Raw genomic sequence first — 19,155 nt, forward strand, 5'->3', positions numbered from 1 at the left:
TTCTTTCCCTCAAGCAGCCTTGGTATCAGGGGAAAGTGGAAACACTGGGCTAGTTTTGCCACAAGAGAAATACTGGTTTATGCCCCATTTATAGTTCTTTCTCCAAAGCAGTCTTTTCCACCACTCTGGTCTGAAGTTTAGAGACACCAAAGGTAAAGAAAACTCCTTTTTCTTTCTACCCTGCCACAGCTCTGGAGAAAACACCAGTTTCACAGTGATTTATTTTCCCTGTCTGTGAAGCAAGAACACACTCAGTAATATCTAAAAAGAACCTTGACACCAAGTACAAGTCTTATTACTGTAATTTTTTCTTGTTTTCAACCACAAAGAACATTGTTCTGCTTTGTCTCTCTTCATCTTTTCTGCGCTGATATTTATCACAGGGGAAAATCCACATGACTGGAAGCCTCTACTAGAAACTACAGCTGGAAGGAACCACAACATGACATATGAGAACACAAGAATTTTTGCTAAGCCAGTAGGGAGAGATAAAGTGGTTTTCCCCTGTTCTGCTAATATTTTAAGCAGTAGGAGGTAGTTCACTTTAAACTGGAATAAAAAGAAGTCAAGATTTTTTTTAAAGTAGCAACAATGCACACCAACAATAATAACAGTGCTTTTTGCCCAGTGCCTTCACAAAATACCTTGACATCAAAAACTACTACAGGTCAATAAGAAGGACAAATGAAGAACTGCAATTCCGTACCTAAATGTAAGCATTTCTACAGGAAGCACAAAACCTGAAACCACACATTTTTTTTCAAGGCTTATAGCCATAATTTGCAAATGACTGAGCAGGACTTCAGAGTGAGAATGTTCCCAAGAAGTAATGGATATGCCATTTATCATACACATTAATGACCTGACTCCTCCTCACTGTACCAACCCCCTTACAAATGGCCAAATTACCTTCTGTTCTGCCACGGTGCTTTGGGGTTTCAGTTCAATTCCATCTGGTACCCTCGTCCTTGAGAAATCTGCAATTCTGCTGCTTAGCAGTTGCCTGGTAACAAACTCCAATTAATGAACAGAACTACTTCAGGGGAAAAAAAAAGGAAAAAAAAAAAGGAAAAACTACACATAACCATGTTCAAAAGTGAACATAATTAACATTCAATAGTTACACTCAAAGGTTCTTGTACAAAAGCAAGCTGATTAGTCTGTGGATCTGCCTGAATGGGCTTGTGCCTGAGGACCACTCACACACAGCAGGAAGCTCTCCCCACCTTGACAGAGAGCATCCCTTCATCTCTCTGCACTTCATCCATCATCTTTCAGACACTTCATAGCTCAGGCAAGTCCCTCAAGCTGTCATTTGGGAAGTGTCTACTTCAAAACTTCTGTCTCCTGTCACACGTTCCCCTGTGGGGCGTAATTATGCGCCACCCTGCTCTCCAGAGAGAGCAGCAGCTGCTCTGCCATGTGCTGCTGTCAGGGACCTCTCTGCCAGTGCCTGCTGGGACAGGCTACACTGGAATTCCATCCTGTGAATCAGTACCTGAAACATGGGCCTCCTCACCTTAAAAGGAAACACAGAAAGCATTGCCCAGTGCACAGAGGGACAGAAGAAAGCAAGAGCTGCTGGACTGGCTGGGGCTAAGAGTCCCCCTAGCCCAGCATCCTGTCCTCAACAGTGATCAAAAGCTGAGAGCAAAAGCAAGAGTGAGAACAAGGCAAGTGTCTGTTGTGAATTCCCAGTACATCACTGCTTCCTGCACTGCCTGAGGTATCTTTGCATTTTAAACTTTTTCACCCAAGTGGAACTGCTTCAAACATGTCTTGGCCCCATTTCTGCACACTTCCACCTCAAATGATTTATTTATCCCATTTATTTATTTATACTCATATCTTTTTTACTGCAATCCATTTAAGCCTATTACATTTTTGCCTCCTTTCCAGTAGTTATAAAACTGTCTGGATTCAGCCAGTGTGAAGGGTTCTATAGTACTATGTGCCAACTGGTAGCAGACTGAAATGTATTTTTTTTTCTTTTAAATGATGCCCCATGTGATAACAAAGAAGATTTGGTGAGAGACCTACCGATTTAAGATGGGTGTGTAGGAGTAGAAGTTTTTGTGGGATTTTTTGTTGTTTATTTTTTGGTTTTGGATTGTCTCCCCATTCTATGTGAGTGGATAAATATTTGCACATTAAACTTAGAAGGAATGACAAGATGTGGATTAGAATAAATGGTGAATGACAGGACCTGTTCTTATTAGGGAAGCAAACAGCAGCTGATCTTAAATAATGTCAACCTCCAACTTAGGAGAGGGAGTAAGTAATTCCTAGCCAAGCACACACCTGCATCCACCTTGTCCAAATGCTGGTAGGAAACAGCAATCAAAGAGCAAAGAGAGGAAACTGAACTATGCAAATGAATCCCAGGATACTCAGTGTTTTAGGGGCATACTGCAGGCACTGGAGGAGGAAGCACTCCATAAAGTAGGAGAAATTAACATCAATGGAATAGATGTTCTAAACAAGGAGGTAAGACACTGGATCCTATACACTGACACTCTTTCCTTAAAAACAAAAACTGGAGTGCATGAAGAAGAAGTCTGGCTCATCTCACTGTAACGAAAAACAAGACCAGAAGCTGCTTTACTGGTGAAACACAGCAGCCCTTAGTCCAGCATGCTCAGAAAGGAGCCTTCTCAGGGTGGTTACCAGGATTCATCCAAGAGTATAGAAAACTCCTTCTCTTGCAGATGTCCCAGGTGTAGTCCTACTGGGCACCTCCAGGAAAGCTGGAATGTGGACATCAGGTGCTGTGCCACAGCCCAGGCAAGAACAGGAAAACACAGGCTGGTTTCAGCAGCCCACTAAAACTTGGCCCAAGGTGCTTCAGCCAGAGCCCCCTCAGAAACACTCCAGAGTGCAAGGGACTTCAGATCCTACATGCTTTAGAGGTCAAAATACCCCTAAACCCTTCCCTTCACCCAGAATATGCAGTTTCAACACTGGCTGCTCCTTTCAGTCAGATCACTATCCTATTTGCTATTTACTTGGCAGTAATCAGCGTATACTTCCTGAAGTATCTTTCAATATAAATGATGTTCAGCCAAGGTGAAGGGACTTTGTTAATATCAAGATTACACCAATGATTTTACAGGGGCTCTTTCAGTGGTTGTGTGCACAGGAAGATAAATGTGACAGAGCATCCTAACTGCACCTCTCCAGAGGATGGGTGGGTCTCAGACACAGAGGAGATGCAAATAACAAATGCAGAGTTCCAAAGGCAGTGACACCACTCCTTCAAATCATACAGCATGCAAGGACCACAGCAATCTGACACTTACACAGCAAAGTCATTGCTACAGGGCAAATCCACATTTTTATGTAGAGTCTTTCTGAGGTCTAGGATGAATTCTATGACCTAGAGTGAATAAAACTTTTTACAGATCAGAATAAGTTGGTTTAGAAGAGGATCAGTAGGAAAACAAAGACATTACAGTAAAAGTCAGCTCTTTCAGGTGCACTCAATAAGCTACAAGATTTTTAACATTCTTTTTCCTCATCTCAGCCTTGAAAATGAACGTCAGAAATGCAAATGAGCAGCATATGCAGGCACAAAAATTCTACCTCTTCAGAGCAGCAGAGGGGAAAGGACTGGTACCAGCCCAATACAATAACCTGCCAACTCTGCTCCAAATCTGGGCATCTCTGCCTGACGCCTGACAAAACTGCATTTGTAATTCTGTCAGAAGAGCAAGAGCCCCATCCCAGAGAGCTCTGTGGCCCTGGGATGCACTTCAAAGTAAATCCTAGAACCTGAATTAAACTGAAGTCTCCTTGCAAGAAAATCTGAAGTTTCATTCACCAATACCAAAAAAATGTTTCTATTTGTTGTTCCTGACCCCCTGACTCCCTTCTCTTGGAGTAGCAATCTATTCTTGCTCCAGTATTTCTCAGCAGAATACAGATTTTACATGACAGGTAGAACACCACAAGATGCCAGTCACAAAACCAGCAAGATAAACTGGAAAGGCAGAGAGACACAGTTGAGGTGGGATCAGCTGTGGGACAAGCCACAGCATCAGCTGGAAAGCACAGCAGATTCAGAATGTCAGTATTACAAATACAGCACATTTTACAAAACCATCTCTCCTTTTCATGAACAGCCCTGGTGAAGAAATCAACTTTCCAGTGACAATTATTTCTCCCAGAGTGAAGAGAGTGTGTGATCTCAAGGGCCATGTTTGCCTTGTTTTCTCCACTGTAACCTGTATTTGTCATGAAGGCATACAGTTTTTACAGTTTTGTTTCCCTCTACTTTTTTCTTTCAAAAATTCCATGAAAATGTAGATCAATGTGAACTAATCTCTATAAAAGCACTACCCAGTATATCCAGTTAAAACAAGACATTTCCTCATTGTCCCAGGGCAGCAAGTCATCAAAGTATATTATTACCCTGTACACATCTGATGGAGCAAACATTTACCCCCAGGAGTTCATTAAAATGCAATTAAATTGCTTAATTACAACTGACACAAATGAGTGATAGTAACTTCACAGGAGGGGGAGTATTTAGGCATGCCAGCTTTTCCTAGATATTTAGAATTGTGTAACAAGAATAACATTATTATTAATAATAATAATAATCAAGCCAACCTTGTGTGGTTTGTGTCATCTTCATCACTGCTGCTGCTGCTTCTGCTGCCTTCATCACTTGAGGAGGAATAGTCTGCTGCTTTTAACAAGGAGTTGGCACTGTCCTTCACCTTGGCAAAGGAGCCTGGACTCTGAGCAAAGAAAACTCAGCTGAAGAACCCACTGTTAAACAGCACCTACTGTACTTTACTGTCACAGCATACACAGTTATGGTCACTTCTACCCCAAAAAAAGCTTTACTAGGAAGCTGATCTGGTTCTGTTGGTCCATCACAGGTGGGTATCTCACACAGGAAAGTGACTTGAGCCAAAACTGGACACTGCTGGGGACCTGAGCTGGACACAAGTCAGACCTGGACTGAGAGCAGTGAGCTTGAGCCAGCCTCACACACCCCTCAGGCTGACTCATGAGTGATAGCAAATTCACACACCAAAATAGAGCTGTCTGCACAGACAGACCCCTCAGTGAAAACAATGGACAAATCAAAAATATCAGTGAATTTAAAAGAACCTACTGCAATCTGGCCTGGATGAGAAACTTTTTCAGGCTTCTGATGCAGCTGCACGTGGTTCTGGGACAAAACATTCTCTGCCTTGGGCAGTCCTGGGTTCCCTGGGGGTAAAAAAACCCAAAAGTTTCTTTTTTTAAGTGTACATGCAGCAGGTGAGAGAGCAAGACAAGCACACATAGCTAGGACCCAAAGCAGATACCAGTCTCTGCTGACAAACTTCTCTTTTCTCTTTGTTGCAAAGGAAAATCTCACTGCTTGTTTCCCAGTGGTTCAGGAAGCTGCAATATTATGTACATAAATTGATACTGGTGCACTTTAATGCTGCAAGAGTAAGACAAGCAAACCAAACCCTTGGCAACACACTCCCACTGCACATCAGCCAGAGCTCCATGGAAAGGGAGCAAGGGAAAAGGTGAGGGCATCCTAATCCCTTCCTTCAAGCCTTCAAGGGATGCTCTGCACACAAGCCCTGACACAAGGGAAAGGAGGGAAAGCCACTGTCCCCTCATTCTGCCCTGGGACACACTGGCCAGCTCAACACTTGCCTTTTTCAGCAGCTTCTCCCATGACTACCCCACTGTTAGCAACAGGACTCCCTGTGAGTTAAGGGGGGAGAATTCAAGCTCACACAAATGAGGATTCCTATTTGGTAATTTTGTTTTGTCACAATGGTTTCATGTCTTCATCCATTTTGCAAAGCTTTCAAAACTCACAATTCCTTACTGGTCAATAAGCAACTAAGCAACTCAGCAGAACGATTAGCTTTAAAGTATTTATAGCCCTTTCCTCCAATTCATTATCCCTGTGGGTTTGGGAAAGCAACAGACTCCATCTGAAATGCCATATGCCAGAACTAGCTGTAATTTAATGACACTTAAGAACTCAAGGAGACAGTTTAAACCACAAGGGAGGTTTTCTATTCTTTCCATTTCTGGTGAGATTTTTGTTTCCCCATGCCAAAATAGCACAGGAGTTACACATCACATGGACTGCAAAGTCAAGCTGGGCTGTTGCATGTTGTTCAGCTCTGTTATTCAAACACAAAATGACATACGAGCAAAAAGAAACAAAACCCAAGCAATTTAAAGTGTGCTTTGGATTTCTCTTGAAGAAAACTTTCCTATTCTGTGTAGCTAGTAAAAGCAAAACTGGCTTGATTGTGTAAGTGTAATAAATAAGCAATTTGTTCTCATTTATCAAGGGCTTTTAAATTAACAATGTAAGCCTCAATATAAAAATAAATGACCTCATAAGATCACTGGGGTGGTTTCAGAACATTTTTTGCATCCACCCTGCTTCAACTCGGATTCCCCAGGTTCCCAATCTTTGGTGGCCAACCTGGATTCAAGGCCTTGTGACACACCAGAGCTTTGTGAGGGGCTGCACAAGAACTGCCCTGCAGCTGACCCACAGGAAACACCTGTAGGAGTAGCAACAGAGGAAAAAAGCTGTCCACTTCTCCACATCCCCATCTGCCAGAACCTCAGCAACCAGAATCTGTACTGCAAAACACGTCACAACCACGAGCAAGCTGCTGCATTCCTACACCACTTCCTGACAGCAAAGGAGATTACTAAGCTGTACTTTGCCTACATCAGATGGTTTTATCTTCCTTTTAACTTCTAATTCCCTTTTTTTTTTCAACTCCACTATCTTTCTGCACATAAAAGAATACTGGAGAAATATCTCATAATGTGCTGTAGAGAGAGATTTATGCTTTATGTTCCTTTTGCCAGTACATTATTAGAGTGCAGAAATATTAGTGTACATCAACTGCTCAAGTGTATCATCTTATCAGTGGGCAGTGCAAAGAGCAGAATTTGCCAATGAGTGAATATCAGTATTGAATTACATCTGTATTTCTGGAATGTTGGCTCTGCTGAGTTTCAATTGTGTCACTAACTGCAACAGAAATTATTTTTTCCAATTCTGAATTGAGGCAATTCAAATTTTCCATATGAAAATATATTCACAGTCACTTTTCTAACTCAAAAGTGGAAGTACTTATATTTTAGGGACATGGGACCATAAAATCCAGAGGGCTTTCAAAAGCCTCTCACCAGAGGATGTGATTAAAAGGACATATCCCACTTGCAATGCAGAACTTGACACCCTGCAGAAGACCATTTCATGTGACAGGAGTTCAGTACATTCTGACTGATGGATCTTTGACTTGGGAATCACCTGAGGTTGACCAGCTGCTCTGATGAGATCCCATCTCCCACTGCTTGCTGCCAGGAGTGCTGCTGCTACTGTTCAGCTTCAGAGCATGTCCCCCAGGGGATGACTGATGAGTGTTACTGAGCAGAAAGACAAAAAGCAGATGAGACTCTCGTGTGCTGGAACAGAGACTGGAACAGAGCTCCTGCTGTTACAGTACAAGGTCATACTCTGGATAACTAAAAGTTTATCTTCATTGCTGCTCCAAGCAGGGCCACCCAGGAGTGAGAGGAGATGATGGAGGCAACAGTTTCCTCTGGGCAGTCATCCTGGGACACTACAGAGATTTCCAAGTCATTACAAAATATCCTTCTATATCACATCTCCCTTGGAATCTTCAGAGTCAAGGGTCAGTCCTGATTCCAAAACCTCATGGCTTTACAAGTCTAGAGAACTGCTCCACTACCTTCCTAGAAGATACATCAGCAGTGACTTATCAATGGAGAAAGAAATGCATTGGACAGTAAAATAAATTTCCAAGCCAGTGGCTCAACCAGAAACCCAGTCCCAGAAGTCACTCATTTGTAACACTGACAACTACTTATATATTTCTTTTCTGCTTTGCCTCCTGTAATTCCCAAGTGGGGAGCATTTAGGGCTTGATTTCACTTGAAAGTTATTTCAGACGATGTTTCTGACTCTGGCTCATCAGAAATGCTGCACATCACTTTTGTTATTTCAGCTAAATCTACTTCACTTTCCAGTCTCTCCAACCCATTCTGTTCCCTCATTAGACATCCAGTGGGGGCTGCCCTTTACTGCTGAGCTCTAGACATCCTTGGTCTTTTCTCCTGGGATATGAAAAAAGTACACCAGCCTTAAGGGCAGACTGCCAAAATTGTCACAATACATCTACAAACTCCCTGTTCAAGCTACTATCAGGCAAAACAAGCAGCACAAGCTGTAATTAAAAGTGCCTGTACAAGGAGTTGGGGTCAGACTCCCCCTCACCAAAGCACCCAGACACCTGACTGTCCTTTGAAACCAATGTCACTGGCACTGAGATAGAGCATCTGCCAGATAGTTCAGTTTTCCTACTGACAATAAAGCAGCGTCAAAAAATTACTTTATGCATAAAACACAGCATAAGCACAGTGTATGTCTATAAAGTATACAGTGTAAGCTTAATTTTAGAATAAGCATAAAACATTTTAGAGCTTACCTTGAAAGGCATCTCTGATGGCCAGGCTGATCCCTGCTGTAAAATTTCGAGGTTGTCCTTTCTGGAACCTTAAGGATTTAATCAAACATTTCAAGGTTGCTATTGATATTTTAATAAATAAACCAAGTCAATAAACCTTGACAATGCTTATCCTGTATCAATTAAAAAATAAGACTAACCAACAGAAATGAACAATAGTTCAGTGGGACCTGTGGGGAGGTATTCCATGATATCAGCTGGAAGCTGCAAGTCAGCAGCAGGTGCCTCCAGTTTGCTCCCAGCCAGTGCAGTCTATCAGGGTGCAGACAGAAAGAGGTTTGCACCTTGCCTCAGAGTCAGTATCATTCCTGGTCAATATTTAAAGCAGATAGTGAAAGGCACCTGCAGTCACTGAATGCAGTTTTCCCCAGCTGGTGGATTACCTCATGTTGTTACCACTGGCTGGGGAATGAGACACACACACACCCCAACTGCAAAGTAATAAAATAAATACACATGGGCATATGAATTCCTGTTCAAATAGTCCTGGAGTTGTTCTGAGAAATTCTGTTAGAAAGAGAAACACACCATCACCTCAATTACACAAATTAACAAGCTTTTCTACAACAAGTCAGACCTTTTTATCACACAAGAGGCTACAAATACCTGGTCTAACAAAAGAGGTGTGTCTGCAACCACAGGTCCTGCAGATATTATATATGTGCAGATATTATACACAGGGTTGATTTGGCATGGCCTGGTTTTTGGTAGTGGGGAGGCCACAGAAGTGGCTTCTGTGAGGAGCTGCTGGAAGCTTCCACCACATCTGGCAGAGCTGATCTTTGATGGCTCTGGATATGGACATGCTGCTGGCCCAATGAGAGGTTGGTAACCCCTCTGTGATGACATATTTAAGAAGAAAATCCAAACAGCACACTGGCAGTTCTTTCCCAGGGCTGGTGAGGTGCCCCCGCGGGGCCATCCCGGCTCAGCCCCGGCGCTGTGTGATATGTGCTACCGCAGCCGCCGCCATCTCGGTCCGGCCTGCACGGCCGCCCCAGCCAGCCCCGCTGCGGGCAGGAGGGCAGGGCCGGCAGCGGCTTCTCCTGCCCGGGGCCCTCACCAAGAGAGGCCTCAAACAGCGCCAGAGCCGCCACTGCCCGCACAGTGGCAGCAGGGCCGCCTGGCCAGCCGTGAAAACATGGCGGGTGAACCTAAACCTGACACTGAACCTAAACAAGATCAACCTCTCAGTGCTGCAGGATCCTGTAGGAATCTTTGAATTGGTGGAACTTGCTGGCAATGGTACCTATAGGCAGCAGTTTTGCTTCTAGTCAGAGAAGAGGAGCAAGTGAGGAGATGTGAGAGAAAACAACATGGCGGCAACGTCAATGGAAAAAGGTGCCACACGTGAGATTCCTCTGCAGGCCGTGGTGAGGAGCATGGTGAAACAAACTGTCCCCCTGTAATGCATGAAGTCCACAGGGGATGCAGAGATCCACTCACAGCCCATGGGAAAAGTGCTCACCCCAGAGTGGGTGGAGGCCAGAGAAATCTGTGATCAGTGAGAGACCCAAATGGAGAGAGAGGGCCCTTGCTTCCAAACTAGAACAATCTATCCTTAGAGGATGGCACCCTGTGGAGAAATGACCCATGTCACATCCCTCCATGTTTACCTGTGGGAGGGACCCCACAGCACAGCAGAGGATTCCTCTCCCCCAGCAAACAGAAGATCTTGAGTGATGAACTGACCAAATCCCCATGCCCTGTCTCCCTGCACTGTTGGTGGGAAGGAGGAAGGGGTTGAGGAGAAAAAAAGGTGTTTTAAAGGCTTATTTTACTTCTCATTATCCTCCTTTGACTCTGTTAATAATAAATTTACTTTATACCTTTAAATTTGAACCTATTTTGCCCTTAGAGTGTTTTCTCCCAGTCCTCATCTCAGGTCATGAGCCCTTTGTTAATTTTTTCCCCTCTCCTCCGCCCAGCTGAGAGCAAGAGAAGGTGAGTGAATGCCTTTCGTGGGTGCCTGGCATTTGGCCAGTGACAAACCACGACATACACATACACATAAACCCACACCACCAACCTCCCTGTAAATTTGCATCTTTCTTTCTAGATTAGTGTGACCCAGTTTATACACAAGGAACAAGATTTTTCAGAGTTTCATGAAGTGCAGAGAGTGGATATGACACAATGCGGTGCAATCAACGCCCAATACAAACACCCGAGTTCTACCCACCTTTGGGGGCTGCTCTTTGCTGTGGCTCGTGCTCCAGAACACGTCGTCCTGTCCAGGGCTGAGTGGAGCTGTCAGCATGTCTGACAGGGAGCTGCTGTGGTACACGTCCTTACTAGCCCGGAAATTCTCACACTTGAAACAAACAAAACACGCGGTGAATTGCACTTCCCTGCCTACCTAACAGGTTGCAGTCTCAACAGAGATCAATGGTTCTGCCTTGGAGATTAAACATTTACTAAGTGTAGCAGGAATATTGTGTCTGGATAGAGCCCTACTCACTTTGCTCACTGTACAGCAAGGTACTCATTTCCAGCATGTTAGCATGTTAGGCACAAATATCCCAAGGTGAAGGGTACAACAAAAAGAAATAATAATAAAAAAATCTATTCTCTCTATGTGTATATACACACACACACCTTTCTTAAATCTGTGAAGAAGCAAATAGGTGACTGGCAATGCACAGGGAACTAACTACCTGGATGATGCAAAAAATGCTATGGAATCACTACATTTCATTCAAACCTGGACAATGCTTCCATTGGAGGATTTCCACAGACTAATCACTGTGGGAACCCACCTCCCCTAACTTAGATGTTGACTTCCAAGCTATTCTTTGCATGGCCACCACCAACCCACAGTCAGTGGAAGCAAATTGCCTGCTGCAAACACTTTTAAGTGCTCCAGTGATATTATGAGGGGACCCTGGTCCTCCTTTGAAACAAATTTTTCAATTACTTGAAAAAAAGAAAGAAAGAAAGATCAAACTTGAGAATGCAGCAAGAAAGAATGAAATTATGCTCAGATTACACCCTCATGGGTGGTCAAGTCCAGGTGATCCCAATGCAGCCACCTGTTTTTAAAACATCTCTAAAGGTGTCCAATGAGAGAACTAGGATAGCAAAAACCACAATCACAGCACAGGAAGGGGAAGGAATCAAGTTACTTCCTTACAAAGTCTTCACTTTAAGGGAACAAGAAGTAAGCAGTGCAAAACTCAAGCTGAAATATTCAACATTTGCTTCTCTGATTTTTTCTGTATGTAAAAGGAGAAACTGTGATGATTTGCTACCTCAGTGTCTGCCAAAGAGGAAGAAACTCAGAGTTAAATGTGTCAGCTGAGCGTACTGCCTCCCTGAAATGAGAAATCCTCTTGGACACAAGACCAAGACAGAGCACACAGAAACTCTGTCTGAGCTGGGCCTGTCTGCAGGGCAGATTCTGCTATGCTGGAATCAGTTTGATATTACAGAAATAGAAGAAATATTAGAATGAATGCCTGAAGCTGTACCACTCTGTGCTTCATCTCATTTGATCTCCCATGCAATGCTGGGCCAGGGCTTCCTGGGAGATGCCTCTTCTTCAAACACATGGCAAGATCAGCACCTCTAACACTTGGAGGCCTAAGAATGAAGTTTGCATTTTTTCTGAGTCAGAGTTCAAACTCCCGTGTCTCAACTGAGTTACTGCACTTAGACCAGAGGCACTTGCAGTACACTTTCCCCAAAGAATTGCTCAGATGAGTATTTTATTGATTTATCAGGTAAGTCTATACAATTCTCCAGTTTATCCATCCTAAAAAGTAAATCACTGTAACTAGAACTTCACTCAGTTTTCAAGAAGATAATAGGATTATGAACTCTCTATAACTGTACAAGAGTAAATTTCATGGGAAGAATGTTCAACGTCAATTAAATATTGGCAGGCAGTCATTCCAAAACTAGACAAAAGATGTCAAAGATGCCTCACCACAACCTCCCAAACCTGTATGGCAAAGTCAACTGCCAAAACCAGTCCTGAGAAGTTCACTTAGTTATTCAGGTGCTTTTCTCGTCTTTTTGGGACAATATGTTCTGTTGACTCTCTTTAGAGAAAACAGCTTTTTCAGCAGTTGTAACATATGTCCTTTCAAAATACCTTTTTGTCCAACAAGATTGTTTCTAATAACAGTTTTTAGTTAACCAGAATTATTTGAGCAGCAAAGTGCTCACCCTAAGAGATTGTGGGTACAGAAACAGGCTTTGTAGCAGGCGTATTATTATCAGAATACAGGAGGATTTTCTCTTCCTTGCCATTTTTTCAACAAGATACATATATTTCTTTTTAAATTCCAGCCTTTGAGTCCTGCTGATTACCAGAAAACTATTTGTGTTTAAAAGCATGGATAAGCTTTGCTGAGTCATGATATAAGTGACTGAGTGAATCCAAACTCTGTCCAGTACACCAGCTCTGTGTAAAGCCAGGAACAGACACCTGCTTCCACAAGCAAGCCAAAACCATCTCAGATAACCCCCAAAATCAGTGTTTGATATTCTCTTTAGGTTTGTATAGGAAAAACAATTTTAACCCTTCCACCAATGATTCTAAACAACTGAGATTTGAACATTAAATTGTTTTTCTTGTAAGTAATATCTAAAGAACAGCAGCTCTCCTTAAGCACAGAAATCATTGGTAGAGAAAGTGTTACCTACTGTGTGTCCTCAAACCCTAAAGGGACATGTAACTGAGCTAAGGGAGAGAACACTTTGATTCATAACGTGATAACGTAAGGTGATACAGCACAAAAGACTCATTACTAGAGTTAGTTTAAAACCATTTAGAAACAAGAAGTTTTAAAAAGAGGCCATGCTGCTTTTTGGGGGATGCCCAAGTTACTAATTTGAACTGAATCTACATAGAGGAGATAGATTAAGTGCAAGTGTTGTTAGGAAACAGCATAAGGAAAAGGAATTTCTTAAACTTCTGAGCAGCTACTCTGGGATACTAGGGCACTCCATGGATTTACACACAGCTAGCTCTTGTAATATTGTTACACTTCTTGTTCAGATTCAGTCTCATCACCCCACACAATAGAGAATATCTACCTAGCAAATCGTATAGGAAAACTACAAGAGTTAATTAAAAATGGAGCTAATTTCAGATGTGAGCTAATTTTTTCCACTAGTCAGGCAGCAGGAGATGCTGGGCAGAAGATCAGACTCAGTGACTTTGTTCAAGAAGCCTCTGTGGAATTCTGCAAGCAGTCCAAACCAGCTCATCCCACACCACCACAACCAGAGAGCCAGATCTGCTGTGTACTGCAGCAAACACAAACCTGGAACAAAGCAGGCGGAATTGGTACACTCTGAATCTCACATTTCCCTCAGCAGACAGATAGGATGTAAGGCACTGAGAAATCATGCTCCTTTCACCTCAGGAGTTGTGTTAAGTTTTTCAGTGAAACAATTCTGAGAGAGATGTGGGCATCCAGGATGTGCCACAAGATCTCACAGAATATGACTTGAAAATAAGAAATCATTTTTGTCTGAGCAGAGCAGTGCTGGGAAACTCTCTGACAAACCTGAAGTTCTTCAGTGCAGCATCTCTGATGAATTCAGCTTGCATTTTAACTCCACAGTTCACTTTTATTTTAATTTAACTAAGCACCCACATTCTCAATTTCACAAGTATATTTTTGTGGTTTTTAATCTCCAGGTGACGACCTGACCCATCACTTGTATTGCCTAAACACCTCATGCAGTTAACGCAGGCAGCGTGTCCAAACATGCTGCCATTAGCAGCAACAGCTGCTCCCAACCAGCAAAGGGAAAAATAACCCTTCAGGGGATTGATAAATTACCCATTGAAGCTCATGTGGACTCCATGTGAACACAGCAGGCAGCAGCACAGATTGGCTTCTCCCTGTCCACATGCACTGTCAGCTGGAACTCTGCCTTGTGAGAGGGTACCAGGGCACCTCCCAGCAGAGACTGAAATCACACAGCAACCACTGTGCATCACTTGCTGCTATTATCCTTAAGTAACACCATCACTCTGAACAGCATACATTTACTGCAGTATAGTCTCCATCAAGAAATGTGAAAGAAGTTGGTAAATGCTGCTTCATTCCTCACCACTCCCCTCAGCAGCTCAGAGAGGTGCTACAAAATGGGAAAGCACTGACAGAGTGCAGAGGAATGATCACTTGTCCCAGGTGAAGCAGCCTTTCATCCCAGGAGTGGCTCCCAAGCAGGGCAAGATTATCCTCTGTACAGCCACTGTACTCCTGCAGAATCCCAAATGCCCTGCAATAAACTATGGATGCTCCCACTGCTATCACAGGGCTGAAATATTTGCCTCAGGGAAGCTGCCAGCCTCTGCCCAAGGCTAAGCTACAAATGTCCTTCTTGTAGACCTTGCAATAGCTCTCCAGTGATTTGGTGCTGCAAGCCAGGCCATCAACTCAGCCCACTTACAATACTCGTGACTTGAAACAACAAACAGGCCCTGGAAAAAAAGGATGTGAGAAGACAAACATATTTTTCCAGGTAAAAGCTATCAGGTGAAATGAGGCCTTTCTGCTCACAACATCTGTTTCTGGTGATTTTTCCATCATCACCAAAGAGCAAAGCAAGCTGAAGAGGAAAGGCACAGGCACTGACTCAGAGACATTAAGAGCCAGCTATTATCCACCTCCCAGACTCCCAGACTCTGAGACTTGCTCCAGGGCATGAGCCAAAGCAGGATAAGGGAGAGCTGCTTCCCCACATTCTCCTGCTGGGGAATTTCAGCTACTCTGGTATCTACTGGGAAAGCAGCACAGTGAGCTTAGTCCAGCAGAGTCCTGGAATGCACAGAGGGTAACTTTCCCAGCCAGGAGATAGGCAGCCCTGCCAGGGGGGATGCACTATTGGTCCTGAGGGTCACCAGCTCAGGGAAGCTAATCAGTGAATTCAAGGCTGGAGGCAGCTGGATCACACACTGGTGGAATTCATAGATATTATCCTGAGAGATATAGCTCAGGCAAAGGGTAAAGTCGGAACCCTGAATTTTAGGAAAGTAAGGAAAGAAATTTTATGATGAGAGTGGTACAACACCGGAGAAGGTTGCCCAGAGAGGCTGCACATGTGCCATCTCTGGAAACATCCAAAACCAGGCTGGACAGGGCTCTGAGCAACCTGATCTAGTTGAAATGTGCCTGCTCATGGCAGGGAGGTTTGGTTAAGTGACTCTTAAAGGTCCCTTCTGACCCAAACCATCCTATGACTCTGTGACCTTTCATGCAGGATGTTCACCTGAAGCTCATCCCAAGCAAAATCAACAATGAGTTTAAGAAACATTTAGGATACTACAGTCTGATCTCAGAGTAATAACCCATAATTGCAGGTATGCTCAGAGAAGCACACAGGCCCACGCTGCTGCTTGGTGAGGCAGTGTGACATGCTCTGAAAGCAGCTGAGCTGCAATAACCCATCCTCCTCTGCAGCCTGTGATGCTAGAACCACCGCTGTCCCTCCCCAGGCAGTGCAGTACCTGCACGAGCAGGGCTCTCTGTGGGGCAGGGGTGCAGGGGCTGGAGCTGCTCCCGGATCCCATCCTGGGCTGCGCGGGGGCCTCGTGTCCCAGCGCCGCCGGCCGCAGCTGCACGCTGTCACTCTGCTGGGCTCGCTCCTCGGCCTGGAAGGACAAAAGCAGCAGCACATTGCACAGAGAGCCCCAGGTCTGTGGGCTGGATGCTGTCCCAGGCAGCACAGAGCACACCACCTCTGATGGACCTTCCCACCAAGGAGGACAGCCCTGGCACAGCACAAACCACCATTTCCACTCCATTTGCAACCCTTCCTTCTCCATCAAGTTTCCAAGCTGCAGCAAGGAGAGGGGCTTGAATTTCCATCTGCTGTATTCTAGGCCACTCCTTCGGCTGCAGGCTGAGATTTTAGCTGGGAGGAATCATCTGTCTATACTTGCTTATCTTTGACAACATGCAGCCTGTTTTGCTGTGCATTAATTACCCCCTTCCACAGCACTGACATTACTGCACGTTGCTTTTTACCTTAAAACACTTTCAACACTCTGTCTTTTGGTATGTTACTTGTGAGAAAGACTGAGGAACATGATCTAGAAGGAATAAATTTCCTGAGGGCATTGCTCATTACAAAAGTCTTTATCCTGTGGTTTTGACCCACTATGCTTTTCAATTCTGTTCAACATGACTAATTCCCATTCTCTAATGTAAATCTTCAGCATATCCTCTGATTCAACAGCCTGGAAACAGCTCTAGATGGTAAACAAGAGATTAATGCCATAAAAATACCCTGTTATCTGTGTCAGGGTGGGCATTCAAACAGTATCTCTCACTATATCTGGATGTTTGTGCCTGTATCAGAAAGGTAAGCATATTCTTAGCACAGCTTAGAAACTGCTGAGGACATGGAAAATTATTCCACTTTGTCTCACTGTGGAAAAAAAGGAAGACCAAAACCTAAAAAAAACCCCAGTTACTAAAACAAGCAACCACAGCCAAACCATGAAATTCTAGCTCCAGTGAACAGGCTCTTGAGGCCACATTTTCATTACCTGCAACTCGTAATAATGAAAGGCAAATTTTACTATAAGCAAGGAAGAAAATGTAAAAGCCAGAGATGATAATTCACCCCCAGCTCTGTGCCCAAGGGGAGCTGGCATGAAAGGCTTTATGATCCAGATGCAAACTCACGCAGATGACACTTGGCTTCCAGAACTGATGCCAACCCCCTCCAGGCACTGAGCTAGCTTGGAGTCTGCCTCCCAGTTCCTTCACTCTGCTGCTGGTGGGACCAGATTCAGCACACAGTGAGCTCACATCTGGGCACAGGTGTGCTGGGGAAAATTGTCCTGGGGACAGGATAAGTACAATGGCAGACAAGGAACTCCCAAGAAAGAGTTCTGCACCCCCAAACATTAAACTTGAGGCTTTGGAGGACTTTAGGATTTTTTGTTTGTTTTTAATGTCTCAATGAAACTATAATTGTCAAGCTCTTCTGTGTATTGGTGACTGGTCCTAGAAATGGGAGCCCTAAAAAGTACAAACAAACTCACTCTAGAGTAGGCTACCACTGTCCTCATACAGGTCCCTCTCAACAGAGGAGCCAACATCTCTCTGGCTAATAAACTGGAAAAGTTCAGTATCAACAGGAGCAAAATCACTGACTTATCCCTCTTAAACACAGTTACAACTTTAAAGCATTTTTAGATCATTGCAAATAGTTAACACTGCTGACAAAGAAGTCTCAATCAAAAAAGGCTGTACCATCAATTATCAATTTAGTGGAAGGATCTGTGACTTCCAAGAAGTTCTGAGATTAAGTAAATAATATTGTAGAATATCCTTAAAACTTGAACATACTGTTGCAGCCATAATGACAAAAGCCTCATGCTGTGAACCTAAAAAGCAAGTAATCTGCAACTAATTACACTAAATTAAAAGTTAACAGTGACTGCACACTAAATTCTTAATTTTGCTATCAAGGAGTAATTTACAAAACACATGCCAAAACAAGAGATGAGCATCTAAGACAGTATTTTATTGGTTTTTTGTCTTCTAACTACAATAAAGTAGAAAATAAATTAATCATCAAAGTTGCATTTTCACCCATTAAAGGCCTAGAAAAGGCAAAGCTTTTCTATTGACTTTGATGTTGTATGTTTAGAAAAAGCAGCTTACTTCTCTGTCCACACTCAATTTGCTCCTCAGCTGGAATAAAACCCAGCCCTCCATCATCAAACAAATACTGATTTCAAGAGCAGTTCATTCAAATTTCAGTAACGATTTGCTTAGTCAGTCAGTACAATAAAGCCTTTGGAACCAGGGCATTTGTGGTTTTGACAGTTAGGTTGTACTTCAAATAGAATTACTCTCGTTTTCACAAACTGCTCCTCTAACAAGGAGCTTAATATCTTTTGTTTTCCTAACTTCATGCTGCTGTTTAGCTGTTTGTAGACTCTCTTCAGTTACTGAAATTCATCATTTCACCAATTCTAGCAGTTACATTTAACTATTTATCAGTACTGGACATTTCAGCTCAGGGAATAGTTGGAGCACACACACAGAAGAAGATGACAAAGACGGCAGCAGCAAGGTGTTAAGAAGCTGCACTGCATTTCTCCTATTTACATCTGCATGAGCTCTCCTCATGCCTCTGTTTGGGCATTTTGGGAAGATGACTGCATTTTGCCACAACTGTACAGAACATCAGATCCACTCTTCTACTGAGGAGGCACCTGTGAGCTGCTGAGATTTTGACCCAGACTTTAGTGACACAACAAATCACACACCAGCTGTAGAACTCAGTTAACCAGTTGGGATTATATAAAAAAGCATGCTAGGAATGAGGAGATAACATGGAAATGGACCCAGAGCTTTTCATGACAAGGTGACAGTGACCAGAATAAGTTGGTGGGTAGAAATACTGTCAGAGTTAGCAAAGGAGGAAAATGGATTGCAGTACAGGCTGACTGTATGTGGCTATTCCTGATCCATCAAACCTTATCCTGGGACATAAAAGCCAAGAAAAGGCATCACAGGCTGCTTGCTGGGGCACAGAGATCTGTGCTCAGGGGGCAGGATCCTGTTCTGTGCCTGGCTCAGTTCTGTGAACCCTAACATCAGGCAAAGACCTCTATTAAACCTCAGGT

General features: G+C 43.5%; 1 protein-coding gene across 2 annotated transcripts in view; it reads right to left on the reverse strand.

Annotated features, from left to right (window-relative positions):
* The window catches only part of NRK (Nik related kinase), an 88,019-nt gene that overhangs the window by 20,269 nt on the left and 48,595 nt on the right, over nucleotides 1-19,155 (reverse strand). For both annotated transcript variants that reach the window (XM_030967365.1, XM_030967364.1), the window contains exons 15-21: nucleotides 16,015-16,158; nucleotides 10,726-10,857; nucleotides 8,505-8,572; nucleotides 7,307-7,422; nucleotides 5,126-5,223; nucleotides 4,612-4,742; nucleotides 910-1,003 (exon numbers count right to left, since the gene is read on the reverse strand). In XM_030967365.1, the coding sequence (XP_030823225.1) occupies nucleotides 910-1,003; nucleotides 4,612-4,742; nucleotides 5,126-5,223; nucleotides 7,307-7,422; nucleotides 8,505-8,572; nucleotides 10,726-10,857; nucleotides 16,015-16,158 (783 nt within the window). The remainder of the gene's footprint in view (nucleotides 1-909; nucleotides 1,004-4,611; nucleotides 4,743-5,125; nucleotides 5,224-7,306; nucleotides 7,423-8,504; nucleotides 8,573-10,725; nucleotides 10,858-16,014; nucleotides 16,159-19,155) is intronic.

This window comes from Camarhynchus parvulus, chromosome 4A, assembly GCF_901933205.1.
Source record: "Camarhynchus parvulus chromosome 4A, STF_HiC, whole genome shotgun sequence".
NCBI lineage: Eukaryota > Metazoa > Chordata > Aves > Passeriformes > Thraupidae > Camarhynchus > Camarhynchus parvulus.